At 35.4% G+C, this 19,970-nt stretch overlaps 1 protein-coding gene across 7 annotated transcripts in view; it reads left to right on the plus strand.

The window, feature by feature from the left end:
• Window positions 1-19,970, plus strand: part of RPAP2 (RNA polymerase II associated protein 2) — a 108,808-nt gene that overhangs the window by 15,224 nt on the left and 73,614 nt on the right. For all 7 annotated transcript variants that reach the window (XR_014300051.1, XR_014300052.1, XM_082688682.1 and 4 more), the window contains exons 6-8: window positions 2,762-2,850; window positions 15,149-15,184; window positions 17,228-18,164. Coding sequence is in view for 5 of the 7 variants with exons in the window: in XM_082688682.1 (XP_082544808.1) it covers window positions 2,762-2,850; window positions 15,149-15,184; window positions 17,228-18,164 (1,062 nt within the window). In the remaining 2 variants the exon portion in view is untranslated. The remainder of the gene's footprint in view (window positions 1-2,761; window positions 2,851-15,148; window positions 15,185-17,227; window positions 18,165-19,970) is intronic.

Below are 19,970 nucleotides of genomic sequence, written 5' to 3' on the forward strand. Positions count from 1 at the left end.
TTTAAAAATTAAAAAGGGACCTGGGTGGCTCAGTCAGTTAAGCATCCAACTCTCAATTTCAGCTCAAGTCATGATCCTAAGGTAGTAGGATTAAGTCCTGCATCTGGCTCCCACACTAAGCGTGGAGTTGGCTTGGGATTCTCTCCCTTTCTTCTCTCCCTCTCTGCACCCTCCCTTCCTGTTCATGTTCTCTTACTGTCATTCTCTAAAAATAAAATAAAATTTAAATAAAATAAAAACTAGAAGTGCACAACAGCACAAATTCAGGCAAGTATATCATGGAACAGAATAGAGAGCCAGATGCATACTCACCACATGGGTGGACACTATGTGTGACAACAGAAATATTGTAGATCAGTGGAGAAACTATGGATTTTTCAGTAAATAGTACTGGCACAAATAGTTATCCAAATGGAAAAACTGAAAATTAATCCCTGTTTCAGTAAGATTTAAATTGAAAAGATATGCTTTTCAAAGAGAATATATATAGGAAGGTATTTTTGTAAACTTGGAGAGAGAATTTTTTTTTTTTTTAGATTTTATTTATTTATTTGACAGAGATCACAAGTAGGCAGAGAGGCAGGCAGAGAGAGAGAGAGGAGGAAACAGGCTCCCTGCTGAGCAGAGAGCCCGACTTGGGACTCGATCCCAGGACCCTAAGATCATGACCTGAGCCGAAGGCAGCGGCTTAACCCACTGAGCCACCCAGGCGCCCTGGAGAGAGAATTTCTTAAATAAGGTAGATAATTACAGACCATAGAGGAAAAATTGGTAAGTTTTTCTACATTAAAATTAAAAACACCTGTGGGGTGCCTGGGTGTCTCAATTGTTAAGCATCTGCCATTGGCTCAGGTCATGATCCCGAGGTCCTGGGATTGAGGCCCGCCCGTATCAGGCTCCCTGCTCAACGGGAAGCCTGTCCTCCCTCTCCCACTCCCCCTGTTTGTGATCTCTCTCTCACTGCGTCTCTCTTTGTCAAATAAATAAAGTCTTAAAAACATTTGCTTATCAGAAGTTTCCAACAAAGGGTGAAAAAATAAGCTATAAATCAGGAGGAGATAAAATTCCCACATATAACTGACCACCGACCGATTCATAACCAGAGAAAGACAGAAAACGTTGGAGAATTTTTTTTTTGAAAGAGAGTGAACAAGTCAGGGTGGGGGGGCGGGCAGGCAATAGAAGAGGGAGAAAGAATCTTATTCTGAGCATGAAGTTGTGACATGGGGCTCCATCTCAGGAGACCTGAGACCATGACCTGAGCCCAAATCGAGTGTCAGATGCTTAATTGACTGAGCAACCCAGGTACCCTTAGAAAATTTATAGAAGGAGCTTGATAATGAATATATGAAAAGATGTTCAGCCTTATCAGTAATCTGGGAAATAAATAAAAACACATTGATATACATTCTCACAGCCCCCAAATTAGCAAAATATATTGTAAAAATCTGACAATATCAGACACTCTTTATACTACTGGTTAAATAAAATTGCATTTTATTTGAGAAATTGGTATTACCTAGTAATGTGAAGTTCCCACATTTTTTATGGCCAAGCCTTTCTATTCTTTGGTATATATTTTAAGGAATTTCTTGCCTGTTTGTACAACTGTGTATGTATATCAACGTTCCTGGTTGGATTAACAAAATATGCCACATAATTAGAATGGAATATTATTCATCCTTTAATTTTTTTTAAGATTTTTTATTTACTTATTGTCAGAGAGAGAGCACAAGCAGGCAGAGTCGCAGCAGAGGCAGAGAGAGAAAGCAGGCTCCCTGCTGGACAAGGAGCCTGATGCGGGACTCGATCCCAGGACCCTGGGATCATGACCTGAGCCAAAGGCAGCGGCTTAACCGACTGAGCCACCCAGGCGTCCCTATTCATTCTTTTAAAGGACGGAAATTCTGACACGGCTACAAAATGAATGTACTTTGAGACATTATGCTAAGTGAAATAAGCCTGCACAAAAGGACAAATATTAAATGATTCGACTTATATGAGATAGAGTGTCGAATTTATAGTTACAGAAGTAGAATGGTGATAGTTTGAAGAAGCAGAAATGGGGAGATGTTGTTTAATGGTACAGAGTTTCATTTTGCAAGATGAAACGTGTTCTAGAGATGGATGATAGTGATAGTTGTACTATAGTGAGAAGGTATTTAGTGCCACTGAACTATAACACTTAAAAATGGTTAAGATGGTAAATTTTGTGTATTTTACCAGTTTTTTTAATTTTAAAAATTCTTGAAAAAAGTTTATAAGCTCAACGTAGTGATAGCTGAAAAGTTAGAAACAACTCAACATTCTTAAACAATAAAGGTGATATACTTAAACAATGGATTGTAATACCAAATACAAATATATAAGCTACATCTACATGAATCTGAAAAATATAACGTGGAACAAAAAACCCAGAAAACATAGCAGTATAGTTATATTTAGACAAAGTTTAGAATTAGGCAAAACTGAATGGTATCTTTTGTAGATATATGTATACAGATAGCAAAACTAAAGGGAAGCAAGGGAATGAGGAACACAGAATTCATGATAGCGGTTACTTCTAGGGAATATGGAAAGTGACACTATCTGGGATAGATACATGCAGAGCTTCAAAATACTATACATTATTTCTTACCTTGGCTGGTGGATTCATCAATTTTCATTATTTTCTTTGAACTATGTATTTATGATTTCTGTACATAACTTGTGTTGTACTATTAGAAAAAATAATTTGCTAATTTAAAAATGTTCCTTTCAGTGTTTTTGCAGCAATTTTTGTTATAAAGCATCTAAGTTTTTTGAAGCACAAATTCCAAAAACTCCAGTATGGGTTCGAGAAGAGGAAAGGTAATTTAAATCATTATATATACGTTTGTTGATATATTACTTTTTGAAATATGTAGAGAGCAGTCCTAGTTTTCTATAGAATGTTACCATTGCACACATTTTAATTGTGGGGAAATGGTTATATTTTAAGCATAGCTATTAAGGATTTAATAGCTGATTTAAAATCTGATTTAAAATCAGAAAATTAATATAGATATTGTTTCTTAGCTGTTTTAGCTTTAATCCCAAAACCTGAACTTTGCTTTCTGCTATGCCAGTTATTTCTATTAATCCTATTAATATAATAATCCTAGAGCAAGAATGTTAAAGTTTTCCAGTAGATAAAACTAGATCTCAGGATCCAACTGAACTGACTTTGTTGTTAGAAAACTGTATGTACTAAAAAAAAAACCAAAACAAAAAAACCTGTGTACTAAAGTTACTAATTTACTCAGTCTTTATTAAAAGTAAGTACAATATTTTATAAATTTAAAGAAATCCAATATAGGGGCCCCTGGGTGGCTCAGTGGGTTAAAGCCTCTGCCTTCGGCTCAGGTCATGATCCCAGGGTCCTGGGATCGAGCCCCACATCGGGCTCTCTGCTCAGCAGGGAGCCTGCTTCCTCCTCTCTCTCTCTGCTTCTCTGCTTACTTGTGATCTCTGTCTGTCAAATAAATAAATAAAATCTTAAAAAAAAATTCAATATAATTTTAAGCAAAAACGTATATGAACATAACTAGAGTTTTGCCTCTTGGGAAATGCTTAAACATTTACAATATTTTAGTTGCTGAATTTGAGAGAAAATTTATTTTGGGGGGGCAAATGCCATAATAGAGAAAAGGTAACAAAAACTGTTGCATAATTGAACCGTATTATCCAATTTCAAAAGGCTTAAAAGAAATAATGTCCCAAATAATATATGTTTCATAGAGAATATTGCAACACAAGGCATGTGGTAAAAGAATATCAATGCTATATAAGCTTAATGACATAAATGTAATGAGACCCAAGTTAATTAAAGATCTTTGCCTTAAAAAAAGCTTATTAAAGTCTTATCTGATGCACAAGGTAATATGAAACCACTGTAGTTTGAACTAGAATCATTTGTGCTAAGGGACAGTATCTTTGTTGGCTGACACCTTTGCCTGCAGATCCTGCTGTGTGGTTTAGAATACATCAAGGGATGCCTGGGTGGCTTAGTTGGTTAAGCATCTGACTCTTGATTTCGACTTAGTTCTTATCTTAGGGTTGTGAGATTGAGCACTGAGCCGAGCTGTGTTGGGCTCTGCACTCAGCATGGAGTCTACTTAAGGTCCTCTCCCTTTCCCCCTCCCTCAGCACCCCCCGCCCCCGCCTTGTTCACTCTCTCTCTCTGAAAAAAAAAGAGATTTTGTAAAATATACCACCATATAGCCTTTGTTAAGTGAATTACACACAATGAAGACTAAATTGTTCACTATTTCTCCACCAGCCTGACTTTTTTATTTGGAGGATAAAGGATTATGGCATCATCCAAGGTGACTGGGAACCTAAGAGCACCTTATTTACTATCACTTTTTTTTCTTTTTAAGATTTTATTTATTTATTTGAGAGAGAGAGCATGAGAAGGGGAGGGTCAGAGGGAGAAGCAGACTCCCTGCCAAGCAGGGAGCCCAATGCAGGACTTGATCCCAGGACTCCAGGATCATGACCTGAGCCAAAAGCAGTCGATGAACCAACTGAGCCACCCAGGCGCCTACTTTTTTTTCTTTCTTAACATTTCTTTCAGCAGAGCTGCTCATCGCCTCCTTAGTCTTATGACAGTTACGTATTCTGTTCCTCAGCTATTAAAACCAACGTGTCCTTAAGTTATCCTTAATGTTGTTTCCAGTGATATCTTTTCTACTTGTTAAATTTAGCCCATCCTCATATCTGCTTTAAAATCATTTACCAAACCAGCCTTTCTGTCATCTTTATATTCTTCAGATATAATTATTGGTACTTCCTTCAGCTAATTTAAAACAGTTCTTCCCTCTTTTTTCCTAAAATCTTATTCTGTGTTCAAAATGCCCACCTTTTCGCAGAATATGAAACTCTGTCACTTTATATTTGTGGTTCTTGAAATTCTACTTTATATCCCCTTCCCTACCTCACTAAAAATGAAAGATGAAAATGGCCTTGGTTTCCTTAATCTAAACAAATCAACTTAGTTTATATTCAGTGTGTGTAGTACGTGCTTAGTATATGACAATCTACCCACACCTGTACGAGCACACACACACTTATGAAACCCAATTTGTGAATCTATGAGACTGACGCACTGCCTACTACACTAAGGAGGCACCTCATATCTGTGAATTTAAATGGAAATGTTAATGGGATGGCGTAACAAGTACACAAGTGAAAAAAATTGTGTTTATTCTAATGGGGACAAGTACTGGGGAACCTTCAAATGCTTTTGAACAAATTTGATCTGACATTGATGTACAAGATGAATTGGGGAAGAAAAAATCATAATTAAAGAGCTGAAAAGGGGGCGCCTGGGTGGTTCAGTGGGTTAAGGCTCTGCCTTCAGCTGAGGTCATGGTCCTGGGGCAGGGTCCTGGGACCCAGCCTCTCTGCTCAGCAGGGAGCCTGCTTCCCCCCTTTCTCTCTGCCTGCCTCTCTGCCTACTTGTGATCTCTCTCTGTTAAATAAATAAAAATCTTAAAAAAAAAAAAAAGAGCTGAAAGGCCCTTAGAGACAGTTTAACCCAACATCTTTATCAAACGAGCTCAGAAAGATTAAACGTATTTATTTCTTAAACTAATGATAGGGTCTGAACAATGCTAAGAATACACTGACTGGAAGTAACCTGTGAGTAATCTATAAATAGACAGTTGTCACAATGTACATAGTGTAACTGTAGCCCTTATTTATGTATGATACTTGTCAGTACATAGCCATATTAGTAGCTTTTATATCTGCATGCATAATTTATAAATTCTTATGGGCAAGCAGTATGTCAGTTTATTTCATGAATCCACTAGAGGTCACTGTGTCTTCAGAGAATGTTTGATATTTTTAAGTGTTCTAATGATAAGAATTCTAGAATTCAGTGTTCTTTTCAAAAGCCTTTCTAGCTGTTGCACATCTAAGCTCTATGAAAACGTGATTTTTTAAGAAAGTCTGTTCATAAACTGTATGGGGTATAATATTCAGATCCTTTCTTCTTTAAAGGGAAAAAAAATGTTCCCTTTAAATGGCAGCATTTATTTTTATTTTTATTAGCTGAAACTGTCATCATAAATTACATCACCATCATAATTAAATCACAATGTAATTATATTTATTATTTTATTAATAATAATTATTAAATAATAATAAATTTTAGATTTTTAAAAATTAAGAGCAAATTTTTAAATCCAAAGAATTGAATATTGCAATGACTTCCAAAATTTTTTACCATGAGTATATTTTACAATATGATCCAATGCATACATATAACTGAAACAAAGTTTTATGAAATGACATTTATCCTTACAACACAAAAAGCCTTTGATATTTTCTACTCTGTTGCTTTTTTATTTATTTTTTATTTTTTTATTTTTTAAAGATTTTATTTATTTATTTGACAGACAGAGATTACAAGTAGGCAGAGAGGCAGGCAGAGAGAACTGGAAGCAGGCTCCCCGCTGAGCAGAGAGCTGGATGTGGGGCTCAATCCCAGAACCCTGGAATCATGACCTGAGCCGAAGGCAGAGGCTTTAATCCACTGAGCCACCCAGGCGCCCCTACTCTGTTGCTTTTTTAAAATGCTGGTGGTAACCCACTTAATTGGTTGATTTTGATCCACAGTGGGGTTTTTTTTGTTTGTTTGTTTGTTTAAAGATTTTATTTATTTATTTGACAGACAGAGATCACAAGCAGGCAGTGAGGCAGGCAGAGAGAGAGGAAGGGAAGCAGGCTCCCCACTTGAGCAGAGAGCCCGATGCGGGCCTCTTTCCCAGGACTATGAGGCTTTAACCCACTGAGCCACCCAAGCACCCCCTGATCCACAGTTTTAAGAGTACTATTTTGTTATATCTAGTTTAGGTTTTTAGTTGTGTTACTGTTAGAAAGTCTGTGATCAACACTAAGCCTCAGTTTCCTCATTTGCAAAGTAGAAAGTAGCATTTAATCTCTTAGTTCCCTTTAATTCTAACCTTTTCCAGTTCTGAGTCAGTCACTGCTGCTGGTGAAAGTTTGCCAGATAGGAAATATCTTACTTATAAAACTGATGAAAATTAGAACTATCAGCATAAGACTAGGGAAAGTTATACTATCTTTAGGGAAATCTGTTTCATTTAAGAATTTAGAATAAAACTTACTGACTTAAATAATTTGAACTCCTCAGTCTGTAAAGATGAAGGTTGTTAAAGTATTGGATCATAATTTTTCAATTATGAAGAAAAACAGGAGTATTTTATAGAGTGTCCAGAACAAATTTTGAAGTTGATATCTTCAGGGACACTGCGATCTTGCACACTATGTGGAAATAGAATTTTGAATTTAACTCAGTATAGTTATATTGCTTATATTGCTTATATATTGCTTATATTGCTGTGAAAGCTAATATAAATTTCCTTAGCAGATACCAAATACTGAAATCTTTAGTGTCTCTTAACATCTCTAAGATATTATTTTATATTATAGAAAGCTCACTACCTCATTGGTAGATATATATAGGAAGATTTAAGAAAGATTTAGACAAATTCATGAATTTTAGCTTCATATTTCTGTTGAGGCTTTGGAGTCAGAAGGGGCCTTAGAGATTTTCTACTTTCTCATTTTTATTATTAAGGTATGAAAAAAATATCTGGAGTATAGCTTTAATGTCATGGAGAACAGCAGTGCTTCTCACAAAATGTCTCCTGATGCCGTGTCAGAGACAGAACATTGACCTAGATGGGCTGGGTCATGATGCAGTATGATACTTCTCATGTTGTGAGTTAGAAATTTTTCACCCACTTGGTGGCCAGAAACAGACCACATACACTTGTGTTCCTCTGAGACAGCATGCTCATTTAGTCATATAGTTACACTTAGAAATCCTGTTTTGTTTGACTGTAGGCTCTGACAGGTTTTAGAAGTTTCTTTGTAACCTAAAAAATCAGAAGTTAAAACTAAGAAGAAAGGACAAACATTGAGAATCAAATTATGGTTTAAAAGATAAAATTAGGGTGAATCGTTAATGCTGACAGAGCTAAAAGCGCCATCATGTGGCCCAGAGTAGGGGATTTTCACACATGCTTCTTGGCAATAAACAGTATAATCTCAGAGGTGCGGAAGCCAAAAACCTCTGCAGAACAACTTCTATAACCTCTTCCTGAACAGCCACTTCTGTTGCTTGGTATACAGAATAAAAACTTTCTGAAAGAGGTTTTAACATGTCTCAGATTATATTTGGAAAATTTCCACCACAGAGGGCAATTGTAGCCTGCTACTTCTGTTGGTTCATGTTTAATAAACATATTCTGACTGGCATGAACATATACATCTATATGCATACATTCACAGGTTTTTTGGCACAAGTAATTTCTAATTTTAGATTTCTTTTTGCTAGTTACAGTTAATCACCTAATTTATACTTCAGTGAAAATAATACAAAGTATTTATGAAGAACCAGTTTGAACGTACTCTTTAACAAGATTATTTTTGTTTCTTAAGTTCAGCTTATGTGAGTTAGATTGAGAATTATTTCTGGATAAACTTTGGAAGGGAATGAAAGGTACACAGAGTAAAAAGAGAGATGACACTTTTTTAAGAAAAAGCTTTTGAATTTCATTCATCTAGGGATAAAAAGGAAAGCAACGTGGCGCCTCATTCTTTCTAAAGCTCTGTAGCAAAACAAATTGAAGTTTTACACTGAACCTTTCTTTTAATACCTCTTTAAACTCAAGTCTAATTTACTTTAGTGTCATGTATCATTCTCCATTTTATAGACTGGGAATCAGGGAGATGATTAAGGCTACTCATCGAGTATCTAGAAACTATGTTCCATATAGTTCCCTTTACCTGAAGTCATAAAAAGTGAAACAAAGGAGAGGAAAATAGTAGCTTGTGAAGTATATTGAGTTCCTATGAGAGAGGTTAGGCAAAGGTGTACCCTCACAACTTTGAGTCTTTTTTCTGAGTTCAATTAGGGGTAGCATGTTGTAGAAAGAGCTTGGACTTTGAAAAACCCAAATTCGAATCCTAGATTTACTAGTTAATTAGTTAAACTCTCAAAGCTTCAGATTCCTCATTTTTATAAATAAAGTCGTAAGTTATGTGGGGATTAATGAAGTAATGTAAAAATCAGTTAGCAGAAAATATGGGAAGATGAAAAAGCCCTGGGGATGGATGGTGGTGATAGTTGTACAATAGTATGTATGTACTTAATGCCACTGAACTGTAACTAAATGGTTTAAATGGCAAATTTTTTGTAATGTGTATTATACCACAAAGAACCCTATCTACCTTATGGTAGGCACTTAGTATATTCTCATTTTCCCTTTGCCTTTAGAGATTTTCTTTTAATTCTTAGTGTTTTTCCTCAAAAGATGTCATTGTATAGCTGGATATTTCTCATAAAACTATCTTGAATTATATTCATGATTTAGAATGGTTACATTTTTATTACCCCTTCATTCAGCCATTAGACCTATTCTTATGGGCTATTCTGCCTCCAAGATCTTGAAATAAGAGCTTCCCGTTTCTCACCACAGCCTCTATCTCATCTACAGCTATCACTCTTGAGTGTGCTTTGTGACCTCATTTTGACCTCCTGTCTCTACCTTAGCTCTGTTCCAGGTTGGCCAAACCCTCATTAAATTAGCTTTCTTGGGCACTGCGGTCAGCAGTTACAGTATTGTCCTTTCAAACAATCCCAGATTCTTTTTCCCTTAACCTTCTACCATGCCTGCTTTCCCAAGCTTCACTCGTTCTTTTTTCTGTGCTTTATTGGATAAAGTTCTCACATGCTTAAATAAGCTGTCTCCTTTGTCACTTCAGTGCTTTAGATAAGCTGTCTCATTTAATTCAGTCTTTAGAAGATCCCTGGGAAATATTGTTACCCATTTCATGGGTGATGGAACTGAGGCTCACAGAGATGTCGTGACTCACTCAGGAACACTTGGCTCATATATACAGATTTGGAAGTTAAACCCAGATCTGTCTGGTACCAATGCCTGCTGTCTCTTCATTCCTCTGGCCCAATTCCAGTTTATTCTATGTAGTCTCACTTGTATGCTCCCATGGTTGTTTTGTTTGTTTCTTATTGGCTATCTGATACATTCAGAACTTCTCTTCTTAAACTTTGAACCCAATCCCCAACTCACAGTAGATAATTTGACCTACTGCTTAACTGAAAGGATTGAGTGCATTAGGCAGAATCTCCTTCAGCACTATTATCTTCTTACGCTCTCTCATTTCTCTGCCTCATTGCTAATACAGTACTTTCTCTGTTACTGATTCTTTTCTCACTGAGGCTTGCTTCACGATTTATTCCTGTTCTATTCCTCTTTCAAACTCTCCTTTCATACTGATTATTTTTCTTCTACTTTAAAAAGGGTGGTGGGAGAGATACTGAAAAATATCCATTAGATTTAGCATTTCTGTGGTAATTGGTGGTCTTAGCAAGAGCCTTATCAGTATAGTAATGCATACAGATTCCAGGAGGCAGAAGGTCGATGACTGAATAGGAGATGTGGGATTGAAAACCGGTGCAGACCTTAAAGAAAGCTTAAAATGAAAAATGGAGGGGGGCTAAATGATCGAAGGAAGGGTTTGCATTTTGTAAAGTTAGATTTAAGTATGAGAACACCCTAAAAGGAAAGAAAAAAAAAAAGAGAGGTTTATGTAAAACATCAGACCCACAGATTAGCTTTTATAATACAAACTGTATCAAATCTTTATAGGCCCAACTGAATCCAAGGCTTTTCATTTGCTCAACAAGAAATTTTTTCTTCTTTAATTTCTTATAGCAGCTCATGTGTATTTCATCATACTTGTCACATAGTCTCTTGAATTATATGATGCAAAATACAGTTAAGAACCCTGCTGTCTTGGTTTGATTCATGGCTTTACTATTACCGCTGTATGATTTTGCACTAATTGCTGATTCTTTAGTACTCAAATCTTTTATCTGTAATGTGAGGATAGTAGTAGTAACTACTCATTCTTATGAGGATTAACTTTGTAAAGCTCTTAGAACAGCCATTTTCCTCCTACTTAATTGTAACATCCTTAAGAAAAGGAATCTATTCTTTTATAAAATTTTTTTTAATATTTTATTTATTTATTTATTTGACAGACAGAGATCATAAGTAGGCAGAGAGGCAGGCAGAGAGAGAGGAGGAAGCAGGCTCCCTGCTGAGCAAAGAGCCCGATGCAGGACTCAATCCCAGGACCCTGAGATCATGACCTGAGCCGAAGGCAGAGGCTTTAACCCACTGAGCCACCCAGGCGTCCCTATTCTTTATATTACTTAGTATGCCCAGCATAATTTATACATATATTAGTTCAGAATTTTATATTTGAAGGAATGATGGAATATACTCTGCTTTTGCAGGTTAGCTATTGAGTATAAGAATTCCAGTTGAGAATCACTGGCTACACATACTTTCTTCTCTGTAGTGATACTCAGATCCCAGTGTAGGACCAAATGCCATACAGCTGCAAGGTACTGAACCTTGACAATTTTAGCCCAGAACACTTGGGTGGGGATGTGGGATAGGAAAAATGAGAGAACTACAAGTGGAAGTGGGAGGGTGTAGTCAACAGGCAATAAAACTCTCTGTTGTGAAAGTTGGCATATTATTTTGGCCAAAAATGCTCTTAATGGGAGTTATAAATAATGCCTGGAGCAGTCAAGGCTAGTCACCATCCAAGCAGTGTCCTTTGCTTTGAGGAAGACCACACTGAGATAACTTCTATGACTAGAGTTTTAGTGAGTGGGAAGAAGTAGGGTAAACAGGATAATTTGGATGATTGGGAAAGGTTAGCCTCAATTGGCTAAGGGACTAAGGAAGAAACAAAAATAGATTACATTTTTACTCTCAGGCAGCTCACTGCCCATTACCTTGTTTTGCCCTTCCTTCTAAATTTTTCATTCTTGGTCTTGGGGAATTCCTGAACTGCAGGGGAATTCAATAGAGCAGGGATGGCAAATACTGATTTCATCCCTTATGCCTTCTGATGGGAGGTACTGAGAAGTAATTTAATAGGAAAGAGTGTCTTGATCTAGTAGTGCCTCCCATAACATAAGGAGAAGATTGGTGAGAGAGCCCATTCCCTTTAGTGCCTCTGGTGCTTAAGGCTGACCAAAGAAGACTGGATTATCTAGATAATATTATAGGGTTGATGTTGTTAGGTTTAATTATATAGAAAAATACTTGCAACTCTGACATTTTTTGATTGGCAGCCTTTCAGGGTTCAAATGACCTCTGGTTCCATCTGTCCATTTAATTTGACTTTTTAAAATTGCAACCCTATTTTGTCCTTTAAATGGGATTAATATTCAATGCCTTATCTTCTCTTTCATGTACACCTACTTTCTTACATTTACTTTTTTTTCTATTAATAGACTTTATTCTTTAGAGCAATTGTAGCTTCATAGCAAAATGGAGAGGAAAGTACATATACCCCCTACCCCATTCATGGGGTACATATACCTCCCCCATTACCAGCATCCCCCACCAAAATTGTACATTTGTTTCCAATAATGAGCCTATAGTAGACACATCATTGTCACCCAAAGCCCATGGTTTACATTAGGGTTCACCCAAAGCTTTGTCTATTCTTTGGCTGGGCAAATATATAACAACTTGTATCCAGCATTACAGTATCATACAGAGTAGTTTTATAGTCCTAGAAATCCTGTGTGCTCCACTTATTCATCTCCCACCCCCCTCATAACCCCTGATCTTTTTACTATCTCCAAAATTTTATCTTTCACAGAATGTGATATAGTTGGAATTACATAGTATGTAGCCTTTTCAAGCTGGCTTATTTCACTCATTAATATGGATTTAAGTTCTTCCATGTCTTTTCCTAGCTTAATGATGGCTCATTTCTTATTAGTGCTTAATAGTATTCTCTTCTCTAAATTTACTACAGTTTATTTAACCATTTACCTACTGAAGAACATCTTGGTTGCTTCTGCATTTTGACAGATATGGATAGAGCTGCAGTAAACATCCATGTGCAGGCTTTTGTGTGGACATAAGTTTTTACCTCCTTTGGATAAATACTGAGGGGCAAGAGTTCTAGATTGTATGGTTAGATTATGTTTAGTTTTGAAAGAAATCACCAAACTGTATTTCACAATGACTGTACCATTTTGCATTCCCACTGTCAATGAATGAGAATTCTCCTGCTCCAAGTGCTCACCACCATGTGATGTTGTCAGTGTTCTGGATTTTAGCTATTCTAATAAATGTGTAGTGGTATCTCATTATTGTTTTAATTTGTATTTTGGTGATGCTGTATGATGTACGGCATTTTTTCATATGCTTATTTGCCATCCTTGTATCTTCTTTGGTGAGCTGTTAAAATCTTTGACTCATTTTTATTGAGTTGTTTTCTTATTCTTGAGTTTTAACAGTTATTTCATATTTTGGATAATAGTCTTTTGCAAATATTTTCTCCTAATCTATGGTTTTCTTTTTATTCTCAAATCTTTCACAAAGCAGAAATTTTTGATTAAATGAAACCTGGCTTATCAATTTTTTCTTTCATGGATTGTGTTTTTGGTGTCCTATGTAAAAAGTCATCTACATATTCTCGGGTTATCTTGTAGAAGTTTTATAGTTTTGTGTTTTATATTTAGGTTTGTGATTTGTTTTGAGTTAGTTTTTGTGTCAGAAGGATGTCTGGTCTTTGTCTTGATTCACTTTTTTGTATATGCCCACTTTTTCTAATACCATTTGTTGAAAAGATGGTTTTCTTTGTATTGCTTTCACTTCTTTGTCAAAGATAATTGACTGTAATCATGTGGGTTTCTTTCTGGGTTGTCTGTTCTGTTCCAGTGATCTATTAGTCTTTTTCTTTGGTAGTCCTCCACTACCACACTATCTTGATTACTATAACTTTAAGTATGTCTTGAAGTCAGGTAATGTCAGTCTTCCAACTTTGCTCTTCCCCTTCAATACTGTTAGCTATTTAGGGTCTTTTGCCTCCCCTATATCTTTAGACTCAATTTGGTGAGACCCCCAAAATAACTTGCTGGGATTTTTATTGGGATTGCACTGTATCTGTAGATCAAGTTGAGAAGAACTGACAATATTGAGTCTTTCTGTCGATGAACATGGAATAGCACTCCTTTTTTTTTCTTCTTTGTGTATTTACTTTTATTTAATCTGTTTTGTAATTTTTAGAAGGCACTTTTTCTGAGTCACTTCAGAATTGTTTTACAGAGTTTTCCTGTCTTCTTAGATTTACTGTTTTATTTGTTCCTTTTTATGTTGGCTTTCTAAGAACTTTTTCTTCCCCTTTTTAAATATCCATGATATCCAGCCAAATATGATTTCTGGTATTGCATAGCAAAATTGTTCCTAGAATTAAAGTAAATCACATTATATACATGGTTCACATCTGTACTATAATACAACTGCTTTCTCAGAAATGAGAATAAAAATTGACTATAAAGAGGAAATAGAAGAGTATTATAGTACATAATCTCTGCCCTCAAGGAGCTTGTAGTTTAGTTAAGAAACCACACTAAAGGGCACCTGGGTGGCTCAGTGGGTTTAGCCTCTGCCTTCGGCTCAGGTCATGATCTCAGGGTCCTGGGATCGAGTTCCGCATCGGGCTCTCTGCTTGGCAGGGAGCTTGCTTCCTCCTCTCTCTCTCTCTGCTTGCCTCTCTGCCTGCTTGGTCTCTCTCTGTCAAATAAATAAATAAATCTTTAAAAAAAAAAAAAAGAAAGAAAATAACCACACTAAAGCATATGAAAATTAAGACATGTAGATAAGAATTCTAGTGTTAAGTCATAGAGGAATACCTGATTAGTAGGTATTAACTGAGTGGATAATACTGACTCTGGAATTTACAGAAGGAAGTGAGTTACTTTAGTCAGGTTATTCAGGGAAAATTTTACTGGGCTCATGGAAATTGAACTTACTCCTAAGATATGAATAAATTTTGGAAAAGAAAGAGATTAATCCAGATTTCTTACAGATGAGTTCCATAATATTTCGTCCTTCAAATTTTTCTTAAAAAAACTTAAAATGAACTATTTCCTTTTAGATATATTTTCTATCCAATGTAGTTATAACAAACACTCAAATGTTTGACATATCAGTTACTTTCAATTTTCTATTACTGTATTTTGTCACAGGCATCCTGATTTTCAGCTGCTACAGGAAGGACAAAGGTATGGTTGAATCAGTATTGCTTACCTTCTATGTATTCTTGTTAATAGAAACATTAAGAGTAAACCAGGTGATATGAGCTCTTAGACTTCCTGTGTTGATACATTATGTAAGTGCCCATTTTAGCCTACACAAAGAAATATTTGCCTTGTACAGCTTTTTCTTTTGTGATAATAAGATGCTATGTTTGATCTGTATGATTTATTGTACAGCTGTTCCTACCAAGGCAGTCTAATTGAACCTGTTGAAATATGACACAAACAGAGCTTCCATCTGAGATACTGTGCTTCTTTGTCAAGTAGATTATACCAATTACATTTGTTGAAAGGTTTTTATAACCTTATTTTATAGGATTTTGAAACTTAATATATCATTTGTTATTTGGAAGAGTCTCTAAAGCATTAATAGAAATTCCAAGTTTTGATATTTTCTAAACTCTTTGTGGTGGTGTTTGCCCAACTATAACCATGTCTTAAAAGACATTTTTTTTTTAACTTTTATCAGGATAAATTTTCCTGGTTATTAGTTGCTACCTTAGCACATGGAATTGAGCACATGTGAGAGATAGTTATTGATAAATATTTTAAATTATGGCTTTAAAATAATATAGAAAAATATAATTACCTTAAATTTCTAAAAAGAAAGTATAAAACCTGAAAGTCAAAGTGTTCTAATTTTTTTGAAATTATACTTCAGATGCAAGAGATCATCCCATGGCTATATATAGGCTAGCTTCTAACTAAAAAAGTGATATCTAATACTGAATAGACTTGTCATTTTTTTCTTTATTCCCATCCACAACCTTATTTTCAACTCTGTTTTTCTTTTTCTTTGTTTTTATACTTTTACCTGGCACACTTTTTTATTACTATTGCATTATTTTATTTCATCTTATTCTTTAATCATTTAAAAAAATTAGTAGCACCTTTAGGGAGCAATTTTAGGTTTATAGAAAAATTGCCTGAAAAGTAGAAAGTTCCCATATACTCTTTTTTTCCCCATATATTCTTTTACCACCCAGTGCCCCCCCCCCTCACCCAGAATCCTTATCCTAATCTTTTAAAGTTTTGATATGTGCATTTCCTTGAAAGTACCTGCTTATCTATCATTGCATATCTCAAGTTTGTATAGATACAGCTTCTCTTTTCCTTTGTTCTTTCACAATTCTTAATCTTTTTAAAGCCTATTTGAAAATTGAAGGAACATAATCAAAGGGAAAACTATTTTTTATTGTTAGCCTTCTGTTGTAACTCTGAGTTTTCAAACATATCTTTCATCAGTAAATGTTAATTTGCTGACTTTATTTTCTGCTATGACTTTCTAGTGTTTTTTGTTCTATCCATGAAATTGTATAACTATCAACCAAAATTGGAAAATGTTTAAATATGTCTTTTTAGCCTGTTATCTTTCAAAATCTAAGCAGAGTTTCTGTAATACATTTTTTTGACAAAGCGAGAGTGACGTTTTTAAAAGAAAACCTTTTTTTCAAAAGGATATATGAGGGACGCCTGGGTGGCTCAGGGGGTTAAAGCCTCTGCCTTCAGCTCAGGTCATGATCCCAGGGTCCTGGGATTGTGTCCCACATTGGGATCTCTGTTCAACAGGGAGCCTGCTTCCCCCCGCCCCCTGCCTGTCTCTCTGCCTACTTGTGATCTCTGTCAAATAAATGAATAAAACCTTAAAAAAGGATATATTAAATATTTACAGAAATATAACAGGCAAAAATCAACATAATTCATTAGGATGGAATTATCAAAGCTTTTTTCTTTTTGCTGTACTCTTAACACTTTTTAAGTAATGGGGGAAAAGATGGAAAGAAGATGATGGAATTATATCAAATAAGGTATAGAGAAATAATATATTTATAGTAGTCTTTGGAAATGTGTATATATGTATGTGTATTTTATGTGTATACATATATATGCCTATAAATAAGGCTTTGCCTAGGGAATACAAATTTTTACCTTAATAGTTACAAAATATAAATGCTGTGGCACATTTTGCTTTTCCATTATAGTTAATGTTTTTTTTTTTTCCTTCTACAGTGGCCATTCTGGAAAGGAAGTACAGTTATGCACTAAGACCATTAAAACATCAGATATTGACAATCCTGGCCATTCTGAGATGCATTATGAATCTAGTGCTTCTAGCTCTCATAGTGATAGTAGCAGTGATAATGAGCAAGACTTTGTTTCCACCATTCTACCAGGAAACAAACCAAATGCAACAGGTATAAGTCCACAGCTGCCCAAAAAAAGCATAATGAAAAAGAAAGCTGGTCAGAAAGCTAACTCCAAATGTGAAGACAAAGAAGAGACAGTAATAGCTGTCACTGAGCAGCTAGGCAATTGCAGATTAGATAGTCATGGGAAAGCTGCTGCTTGTGAACTTCCTTTACAGCAAGTAAGTACTCAAATTTCTTCAAATAGTCCTTTGCAAGAAAAATTAGAAGCTACAGAAAATTCTGAAAATAAATACAGTAGTTCAAAAATAACTCTAGTAGGCATAAGTAAGAAAAGTGCTGAGCATTTTAAGAGAAAATTTGCCAAATCAAACCAAGTTTCTAGGTCACCCTCTAGGCTGGTGCAGATGTGTCCCGAAGTTGCAAAGACAAACTTACTTAAAGTCCTGAAAGAGACTTTGACTGAATGGAAGACAGAAGAAACTTTGAGGTTTTTGTATGGCCAAAATTATGCTTCTTTGTGTCTGAAACTCTCTTCATCCCCTCTGGCTAAAGAAGAAGAATTTGATGAAGATGACATATGCTCTGACTCAGATAAACATTCTCCTGCCTTGCAGGAATCTCAGAACAGCTTGGATGAGTCTTTACCTTTTAGGGCCTCAGAAACAGCCATTAAACCACTGCCAAGTTATGAGAACTTGAAGAAAGAAACTGAAACATTAAATCTGAGAATAAGGGAGTTTTATAGAGGACGATATGTTTTGAGTGAAGAAACCACCAAATCACAAGACTCTGAAGAGGTATGTCTTAACGATGATTTAGTTTTCTGTGCTGCTAGCATATGGGACACTCACCATAACAAATCTTGAAACAGTAACATTAAAGAAATAATTGTTAAATTTTCAGGTTTGTTTAGTTTATCAGTTTTTTTATTTAAAGTGCCATCTCCAGAGGTACCTGGGTGGCTCAATCCCTTAAGTGTATGCCCTTGGCTCAGGTTGTGATTTCAGGGTCTTGGGATCAAGTCCCACATCCAGCTCCCTGCTTGGTGGAGAATCTGCTTGAGATTCTCTCTCTGCTTCTGCCTCCCTATCCCCACCACTTGTGTGCTCTTTTTCTCCCTCTCATAAATAAATATAAACTTTTTTTTTTTAATGTCATCTCCAGTATTGGCATTACAATTTTCCAAATAAGTTGACATTTGCACCTAGGAAATTTCATAAATGTGTAGTATTTTTCTCTAATATAGGAGTAGCCTAGAATTGTGGGATAAAGCTTTCTTTAAAACCTAGTTCTTTGTAAACTCTCTAGGGAGGTTCCCCCCCCCATCAACAGATATTCTTTGTATTCTTATATTCTTTCAAATCTCTACATGGAGCATGTATCTTTGTATTTCATTTCCAATGGGTCTGTACATAGTGGAGTAGATTTACTAGTTGAATGGTAAAATATTTATCTGTATAGTATTTGGCCAACATGCCCATTCACAACAATATCAATGAAAATAATATAGGAAAGGAGACGTATTGGGAAATAACAGACATAAGAGAAAATGGAAGGAACAGGAACACATCAGACCTAGATTTTCATATCTGCTCTCTCATTTACTAGCTATATGAAAAATTGGTCTCGTAAATTTGAGTGTTCATCTGTAAATGGGACTTTTTCAGTTGTTAAGAATTTAAAAGTAATGTATGTAAAGCATTTATCACAGTGCCTCATATACAATTAGTACTCAGTAAATAATAATTATCTGTAGGGATTAAATGTATGTTGCTGAGATTAAGGGGGAGGGATTCTCTCAGCATTTCTCTTACCCATTTTTATGTTCATGTATAGCTTAAGAAATGAAGTTATTTGGCTTGAAGAGGAGTGGACAGTAACCTTGTTTTTCTGACAACTTTTGCTATTAAAGATTTCTGAGTAAATGTGGCTCTAAATTTAAGAACACATTTGGAGATTTAGAAAGACAGTAGAAGTACAGTAAAAATTTAGAAATTTTCTACTTCTACAGAATGCTCCCTAGCCCAGTACTATTATTTTAAATCACTTCAATTGTATCATTATACAATATTTATAAGTTTTATAGTAAGCTTGGAGAAACCCTTTATCTCTGTCATTCAGCTGCATAAAGCTACATTAATGTATCATTTATTTTATCATTTTTGTGCTATAAGCCTTAAACAGAAAAAATTACTTAAGAAAGAAAATTGACTATTCCTCTGTTGTATAATATTTTAAAACTTTTTCATTGAAGTATAATGCAAATAGTAAGTGTGCCGTTTATTAATTATCACAAAGGAACACAGCCTTATAATCATTACTCAGGCCAAGAAATTTGAGTAAAACAAAAGCCCCACTATGTCTTCTCCTAATTATTACCTCTTTCCAAAATGAGTAGCTATTATAATAACATGGATTCACTTTGCCAGTTTTGAACTGTAGTAAATTCACATAGTATATGTTCTTTGGTTTCCTGTTCATTTCATGCAATGTTAGTTCATGAGTCATTTTTTGTGTTGTTCCATGTGGCTATAGTTCATTCTTTTATTGCTGCATAGTATCTCATAGAAATAGGCCACAATTTATTCATGTTAATGAGCATT

The sequence above is a fragment of the Mustela nivalis genome, assembly GCF_964662115.1.
Source record: "Mustela nivalis genome assembly, chromosome: 10".
Classification (NCBI taxonomy): domain Eukaryota; kingdom Metazoa; phylum Chordata; class Mammalia; order Carnivora; family Mustelidae; genus Mustela; species Mustela nivalis.